At 46.0% G+C, this 9045-nt stretch overlaps 1 protein-coding gene across 1 annotated transcript in view; it reads right to left on the bottom strand.

Moving 5' to 3' along the window:
• Window positions 1-504: 504 nt before the first annotated feature.
• The window catches only part of FGF10 (fibroblast growth factor 10), a 78688-nt gene continuing 70147 nt past the window's right edge, over window positions 505-9045 (bottom strand). Inside the window, exon 3 of the mRNA XM_074568357.1 lies at window positions 505-774. Coding sequence (XP_074424458.1) covers window positions 577-774 — 198 coding nt within the window. The 3' untranslated portion in view covers window positions 505-576. The remainder of the gene's footprint in view (window positions 775-9045) is intronic.

The raw sequence follows: 9045 nt of genomic DNA, 5'->3' as shown, positions 1-9045 counted from the left end.
ATAAATAACTTAGAAATAAAAAGGAATGAAGTTAGAACATACAAGTAAACCATACTATTTGTTTTGTTAGAACAGTTTTACACTACTTTGCTTATATTCCTTAATCCTATCCATTCTTTCACAAAGCTTCTCCAGAAATGTCATTATTTGTGCATGTGATCCAAGTGCTTCCAGTAAATGCTAGTGTGTCTAACTGTTCATTGGATCATTAGGCTTGAATGAGCAATTAAGGTCTTTGATATGAGTTAGTATTCTATAAATACCTTTCCTCACGAAGGTCATTCAACAGATTGTCTCAAGTCCCTTAAGGTCTGTCGCAGAGGTTAAAAAAAATTGTTCACACTGGCATCCCATTTGATCCAGCTTTTATCTTGATTATAAGATATGATCTCAAACTAAATAAAAGTATTTCATGTGCCAGCAATGAGTAAAAAACCTTCAAAGACTTTCCCTGCTCTCTTTACAAAAAAGCAGATGTCTGCACTATTTCTTTGCATTTACTCTTCAAGAACATTACCAAATATTCTTGACATAAGAGCCTTTAGTTCAACTGCATTGATAAAATAGTTCCTTCATCTATGGCATTACTAACATTGGAAGAAAGTGAGCTGAAGTGTTTTTCCTTCTTGTTTTCTGTCCTCTCTTTGTGGCTCCCCTTCCATTCAGGGCCACGAACATTTGCCTTCCGTTGTGCTTCCAATTTAAGGATGCATATGTGTTATATCCATTTTCTTCTATTCTTTCCTTCAGTTTGCAATCAATGTTAAACTCCTTCTGTTAAAAGAAGAAAATAAATACACAAATTCAGAATAAACATAATCTCTCAGAGTTGCAGCATACTGAAGGTAAATAATTTCTAAAAATGTTTTGGAAATTTGAGTATTCTGTATGTGATGCCCTTTTAGGATCCTACAGCATGTTTTAAAGTTTAACTGTGTCCATAGCATTTAAAGCAACATCAGTTAGACTGCAAAAAGTGGAAACAACAAAAGACATAATCAGTTATTCAGCACATAATTACTGCAGAAAAATTATATAATTCACTCACAGCCAAAATGAAACTTCCCTGTGTTGGAATATGGCAACAATATTAAATCAAATTCTTAGTCATAAATTCGAAGTATGAGGTAACAATCAATGGAATCGTTCATCATATTTCAGTTCTAACAAATATAACCCTTAAATATCTTGAACCAGGTTATTGATACCATATGTTAAACAAATATGCATGGCATAGGCCTACTTCTTATTTAAAGTAAGATCCTTTACACCACGCTGGCCATGAAAAAGAGCTTAAAGGGCTTTTTTGGATGGGTGCAAATCACTGTTATGCTGCTGTTACAATGGATGTGAGGCCTGTTTACTTTGCTGACCTGAAGAGGGGCTTAGCCTAAAAAAGAATAAGTAAACTAAGTAAACTCGAAAGCAATTTTATGTAGGGTACCAGGGATGAAGGTTTTCTATTTTAAAAGGAGAAACTGTTGTCAATTTCTTAGAAAGTATAAAAAAATACAAGCATGTGGAAGCATGTGGGGGAAGACTATTTTTTTTCTATAATGTTAAATGCACTGTGATGCAGATCATCTTCTCTATAATGAAGCCAAGAATGCTTTGTTTTCACAAACAAGTAATTCCTAGATATAAAAAACCCAGTTTGATCAAGTTACTTATATTCCACTTAGAAAGCTTTTGAAAGTAGGACATTTATAACATACTTAAATAACAGCCAAAAATTAGCATTTTGTTGTTTCTGCTTTTCTGAAAACAAGATGTTATTTCACGGCTCGGGCAAAAGCATCTCAGAGTATGATATACTAACTACATGTGGTATTTTTAATGTGTCTATGAACAAGATGAGAAATATGTCCGAATAATAAAAGAATTTTCATGGTACAGATAAGAATTTCAGGGATGTTTTATCTTTTATTATGATCAAAATCCTTAGATATTCAGCTAATAAAGATATAAAGTATCCACATTAATCAAATGAAGAATAAGAATATTTTAAAGAATATATTTTCCATTCCTATTAATTTAAATTAGAATTTTTAAACTAGTTATTGTTCAATACTTTGATACAGTAAGAATTTTCAGGTCTATAATCAATGTTTTACTTAGTTGCTGCCAAGACTACAGAACACATGTTTTCCTAACAGAATTGCACATATTCAAACTCAATTTGGCTCACAAAATGCACTTCAAATTTGGGATTAGTAGTTAGTTGAACAATGACTGTTGGGGAAGACACTATCAAGCAAAGGCTCTCTGCAAAATGACCCTTGATACTGCCTGTATTCAAAAAGCTACATACAGATCGTTTAACTTTTACTTGCTGCAGTATGCCACCTCCTGCTTCAAGGTATTAAGACAGCAGGCGACCATCAATCACAGTTCTAAATTGCAGTAATTTCTCCTATCTGCCAGCACCTTATTTTGTTAAAGTAACCAAATAGTAAGTCTTCCTTTGTTCTCTTGTTCAAACCAAAGTCAGTCAAATGGCAACCTATTTGATAAACATAGAAACAGTTTGTCTTGAATTGTTTTCCCAAATGCAGAATTGTACTCAAATGCAAACTTTTATCTCTATTCTTAGATAATACGGAGAGAACAGATGATGTGATGTGGTTAAGAAGTCTTATTGGCAGGGGTCTGAGTGTTAGCCCAGGACTGCTTTGCTCATTTCAAACAAATATCAGTATAACCGTGATCCAATGTCTATTGTGCACATGCTTAAGAGTGTTTTTACAATTTGTATTGGTTCTGTTTTTCATATCCATCTGCAAGCTGCCACATTGTAGTAATATGAATGTAACTGCAAGTAAGTCTTCAGAGGATGGGAAAAATGACAGCAGAAGCATTCTTGAAATCTCTGAAGTATTACGGAATAGGTTTTGATAAGTAATTATGTTGTGATTTTATGATGTGAATATTGAAAAATTATCTCAGTTGCAATTAAAAAAAAAGGCTTTCCTCATTCGTATCCTCCTGTTGACACTCTTTCTAATTGTCGTGGTTTAGCCTCAGACGGCAACAAAGAGCCACGTGCCGCTCGCTCAGGCCTTCCCAATACGGGAAGAATCAGAAGAAAAAGGCAAAACTCTGGGGTTGAGACAAAGGCAGATTAACAGAACAGCAAAGGGAACAAGAAAAACAACAACAGTAACACGGACAGAGGAATATACAAACACGATTACGGAACTGCCGCTCACCGACCGGACCGAGACGCCCCCCGCCACCTCCAAGCAGCGACTTCCTGCCCCCTCCCCTGGCAGCTCAGGGTGGGCATGGCTGACATGGCATGGAATACCTGTGTCCCTGCCGGAGCCTGGGGAGAATTAACCCTATTCCCACCGGAACCAGGACATTATCCACCCCTTATTCCATACCATCTATGCCATGCCCAGATCTTACAGGTTCCAATGAATTGCCACCACTTTCCCCTGTCATATATATATATACACACACATATATATTCATGCAGATATAATGCCCTTAGTTTATGGGCCATCCCTCCAAAGTGTCTGGTGAGTTCATTTAGTCCATGGCTTTGGGCTCCATCTGTTAGAACAGTCTCTCAGGGCAGGTGAGATGCTGTGTGGTGCTGGCCTTGTTGCATGCTATATTTTTCAGAGCTTGTGGCTGGTGCACCCGGTGTGGCTCATGCCCACAGTCCATGGGATGAAGATGTAGATCTTGAGGAAGTCACATTAGAGCCTGTCACATTAGAGCCACAAAAGTATAAAGCCCTGGTGGACACTGGTGCACAGTGTACCCTATTGCCATCGAATCATGAAGGGACAGAATCTGTCACTACTTCTGCAGTGACAAGTGTGTCTCAAGAACTGACTGTCTTGAAGGTCAAAGCAAGCCTGAGTGGGAATAAATGGGAGAAGCACCCAATTGTGACTGGCCCAGGTGCTCTGTGCATCCCTGGCATAGACTGCCTCAAGAGAGGGACCCGAAAGGGTATCGGTGGGCTTTTGGTATAGCAGCTGTGTAAAGACTGAGGACATTACACAGCTGTCTACCTTACCTGGCCTTTCAGATGACCCTTCTGTGGTGGGACTGCTGAAGGTTAAAGAACAGCAGGTGCTAACTGCTATGGCCACAGTGCACCAATGACAGTATCACACCAACCAAGACTCCCTGATTCCCATCCAGAACCTGATTCGTCGGCTGGAGACCCAAGGAGTGACCAGCAAGACTTGCTCACCCTATAACAGCCCAATATGGCCAGTGCAAAAGTCTGATGGAAACTGGAGATTAACGGTAGACTATCGTGGCCTGAATGAAGTCACACCACCACTGAGTGCTGCTGTGCCAGACACCATAGAATCATAGAATGTGTTGGGTTGGAAGGGACCTTTAAAGGTCATCTAGTCCAACCCCCCTGCACTAAGCAGGGACATCTTCAACTAGATCAGATGGCTCAGAGCCTCATCAAGCCTGGCCTTGAATGTCTCCAGGGATGGGGCCTCCACCACCTCTCTGGGCAACCTCTTCCAGTGCCTCACCACCCTCATGGTAAAAAGAACTTCTTCCTAATGTCTCATCTAAACCTACCCTGCTCCAGTTTAAAACCATTGGCCTTTGTCCTATTGCTACATGCCCTTGCAAACAGCCCCTCCCTAGCTTTCTTGTAGGCCCCCTTCAGGTACTGGAAGGCCGCTATAAGGTCCCCCTGGAGCCTTCTCTTCTCCAGGCTGAACAACCCCAACTCTCTCAGCTTGTCCTCATAGCATAGAAGCTCCAGCCCTCTGATCATCTTTGTGGCCCTCCTCTGGACCCCCTCCAACAGGTCCATGTCCTTCTTGTGCTGAGGGCTCCAGAGCTGGACACAGTACTCCAGGTGGGGTCTCACGAGAGCAGAGTAGAGGGGGAGAATCACCTCTCTGGATCTGCTGACCACAGTTCTTTTGATGCAGCCCAGGATGTGATTGGCCTTCTGGGCTGGAAGTGCACATTGTTGGCTCATGTCCAGCTTTTCATCCACCAGTACCCCCAAGTCCTTTTCTGCAGGGCTGCACTCTATCACATCATCCCACAGCTTGTATTGATAATGAGGATTTTTCCTTGACCCAGGTGCAGGACCTTGCACTTGGCCTTGTTGAACTTCATGAGGTTTGGATGGGCCCACCTCCAGGTCCCTCTGGATGACATCCCGTCCCTCTGGCCTGTCAACTGCACCACTCAGCTTGGTGTCATCTGCAAACTTGCTGAGGGCGCACTTGATCCCACTGTCTATATCATCAATGAAGATATTGAACAGCATCGGTCCCAGTATGGATCCCTGAGGGACACCACTTGTCACCCCTCTCCATCTGGACATCGAGCCGTTGACCACCACCCTCTGGATGCGACCATCCAGCCAGTTCCCTAACCACTGAACAGTCCACCCATCCAATCCGTATCTGTCCAAGTTATACAGAAGGATGTTGGGGAAGACCGTGTCAAAGGCCTTTCAGAAGCCCAGATAGATGATATCCATAGCTCTCCCCTTGTCCACTGATGCAGTCACTCCATTGTAGAAGTCAGGCAGGACTTGCCCCTGGTGAAGTCATGCTGGCTGTCTCGAATTACCTGCCTGTCCTCCATGTGCCTTAGCATAGCTTCTAGGAGGATCTGTTCCATGATCTTCCCAGGCACAGAGGTGAGGCTGACAGGGTGGTAGTTCCTGGGGTCCTCCTTTCTCCCCTTTTTAAAAATGGGTGCAATGTGTCCCTTCTTCCAGTCACCAGGGACTTGACCTGACTGCCATGACTTTTCAAGTATCATGGAGAGTGGCTTGGCAACTCCATCAGCCAATTCCCTCAGGACTCTGGGGTGCATCTCATCAGGTCCCATGGACTTGTATATGTTCAGGTTCCTCAGGTGGTCACGAACCTTGTCTTCACTTACAGTGGGAGGGACTTTGTCCCACAGGTCCCTGTCTTGCAGTCCTTCAACTCGGGAGGCGTGAGGAGAGAGGCTGGCAGGGAAGACCAAGGCAAAAAAAAGTTGAGAACCTCAGCCTTCTCCTCGTCTGTTGTTACCAGTTTGCCATTCTTGGTCATCAGGGAGGGTACGCTTTTTTTAACCTTCCTTTTCTGGCTGACATACCTGTAGAAGCCCTTCTTGTTATTCTTAGCATCCCTTGCCAAGTTCAGCTCCAGACGCGCCTTGGCCTTCCTGACCTCATCCCTACATAACAAGGCAGCGTCCCTGTACTCTTCCCAGGATACCTGATGCTGCTTGAACTGCCTGGGCAGTTCCTTCTTGCCTTTTAGTTTGACCAGCAGGTCCCAGCTCAGCCATGCTGGTCTCCTCCCTTTCTTGCTTGATTTCTTACACCTGGGGATCGAGAGCTCTTGTGCTCTGTGGAAAGCATCCTTGAAGATCTGCCAGCTCTGTTCTGCCCCCTTGTCCCTGAGGACCATTTCCCAGGAGGTCCTATTGACTAACTCCTTGAAGAGGCAGAGGTTTGCCTTCCTAAAATTCAGGGTCCTGATTAGGCTCCTTGTCTGATACGTATCCCTTAGGACTGTGAACTCCACCAGTGCGTGGTCACTGCAGCCCAGGCTGCTTCCAATCTTGAGATCCCAGATGAGCTCACTTGCATTGGGTGACTATGAGGTCCAGTATGGCATCCCCTCGGGTAGGGCTGTCTATTTCCTGTCTTAGGAAGTTATCGTCGAGGCACTCCAGGAACCTCCTGGATTTTCTACAGCTCACTGTGTTACTTTTCCAGCAGATGTCGGGGTGGTTGAAATCCCCCAGCAGGACGAGAGCCTTCGAGCGCAATGCCTCCTGTCGCTGGAGGAAGATGGCTTCATCAGTAGGCTCCCCTTGATCAGGCGGCCTGTAGTAGACACCAACCACAAGGTTCCCCTTGTTGCCTCGGTCTCTAATTCTTACCCATAAGCTTTTGACTTCCTCTTGGCTATTCTTTAGGGACATCTCTTCACACTCTATCCCTTCCTTAACATAGAGGGCAACACCTCCACCCCTCCTTCCTCGCCTGTCCCTTCTGAACAGCCTGTAGCCATCGATAGCCACGTTCCAGTCATAGGATTCGTCTCACCAGGTTTCAGTAATGGCCACTATATCATAGCTTTCTGGCAGCACGGTAGCTTCCAGCTCCTCCTGTTTGTTGCCCATGCTGCGTGCATTCATGTAGAGGCACTTCAGCTGGGCTGTTGGCTGTGATGCCTTCTTAGAGGAGCACCCCTTGGGGTGTTTCTCGGGTGTTTCCCTGCTGACTCCGACTACCTCAGGAGCCCCTGTCTCATCTCCGTAAGACTTTGACTGTGATGCAGCACCCCCAGCATGCCTCGGAGCAACAGGTCGAAGGCCCTTTACTAGCGCCCCGTCCCTCTAACCCTGATGCGTTATCCCACAACTTGTCACAGACAAGCCTGATACTATTATCCCCTTCCCATCTAGTTTAAAGCCCTGTCAATCAGCCCTGCAATCTCTTGGGCAAAGACCTTCTTCCCCATTTGAGAAAGGTGTTTCCCATTGGATGCTCGTAAACCCTGTGCCATGTAGGCCACCCCATTGTCAAAAAAAACAAAATTGTGGTGGCGACACCAGCCACAGAGCCATGTATTAATGGACTGGATCCGTCTGTTCCTTCCAGTGTCACTGCCTGCAACCGGAAGGAGTGAAGAGAGAACAACCTGCGCCCCAGACTCCCTCACCAACCTTCCCAGGGTCCTGAAGTCTCCTTTGATTGCTCTTGGATTATGAGTCGCAGATTCGTCTTCACCTACATGGAAGATCAGTAATGGGTAATAGTCTGAAGACTGTATCAAACTAGGAAGTTTCCTGGTGATGTCCTTAACCTGGGCTCCAGGAAGACAGTAGACTTCTCTATGAGAAGGGTCTACCCGGCATATTGGACTCTCTGTTCCCCTCAGGAAGGAGTCACCAACGACTATAACCCGTCTTTTCTTCCTTGTGGATGTGGTCGTAATGCAGGCAGTGTGCCTTTCTGACTGCAGAGATGTCTCTGGTGTACATTGCCCATCATCCACATCCTCATTTGACTGGCCTTCCTCAACCAGAACCTCATATCTGTTGTTCAGAGGTACCGGGGGGGCGTGGGGGGGGGGGGGGCAAGGAGGGAGTTCACCCACTGCCCCGACCGTGAACTCACCTCCATTCGCTCCTTTCATTTAGGCTTCTGCCTGACAGGGGCAGGATACAGGGGCCCCTTGATTCTGGTTACTTTCTGCTAGGTGCTCCTGTTTCAAGGAAGGCAGAGCCTGGCTCCGCCAGTCTATTTCTTCTTCAGCATCCCTAATGCTCCTTAACCTTTCAAATTTCTCTTGCAGCTCTGCCACCAGGCTGAGCGGATCATTCACCTGTTTACAACGTACACAGCAGTTCTCATAGCTGCCTCCCGTTGCCAGTGAAAGGCTCTGGCGCTCCCTGCAGCCTGTGACCTGGATGGCTGTATGTTCCTGTGGGTGCTGTTGAGCACACAACCTTCTTCCAGGTGGAAGCCATAGCTAAACTCCTTAGCGAGTGGGATGACTGCCCTTGTGGTGCTCTCAGGTGACGCCCTGGGTGTGGGCGACACCCACTCGCTGCTTGCTTACTCAGTGCGCAGCGACCTGGTCGCTCTGCTCTTGAAAGGCGGCTTTTTTTTTGGAGAGGGGCGGGGGGGGGGGGGGAAGTTTACGCCTCGTTTAGATCTGCCGCCGGGGGTGCTGGCTCCGCCCCCCGGAGCTTCCGGGCAGCGGCCCGGGCTTGCCGCTTTTCCCGGCTTCGAAAAGCCCTAAAAACGAGCCCCTTGCTGGCCCTTTTTGTGCCGAGATTCCCTTCCCCAGAGCGGACGTACCTGCGCTGGAGCTGGTCTCCTCGGCGAGTGCTAGAACTGCAGTATGAACTGGAGTCAAAGGCAGCCAAATGGTATGCCATAATTGACATTGCTAATGCATTTTTCTCTATTCCTTTAGCAGCAGAGTGCAGGCCACAGTTTGCTTTCACCTGGAGAGGCATCCAGTCCACCTGGAATCGACTGCCCCAGGGGTGGAAACACAGCCCTACTATTTGCCATGG

The sequence above is a fragment of the Larus michahellis genome, chromosome W (genome assembly GCF_964199755.1).
Source record: "Larus michahellis chromosome W, bLarMic1.1, whole genome shotgun sequence".
Lineage (NCBI taxonomy): Eukaryota > Metazoa > Chordata > Aves > Charadriiformes > Laridae > Larus > Larus michahellis.
The sequence above is the reverse complement of the archived record's forward strand: the minus strand, read 5'-3'. Positions and strand labels throughout refer to the sequence as shown.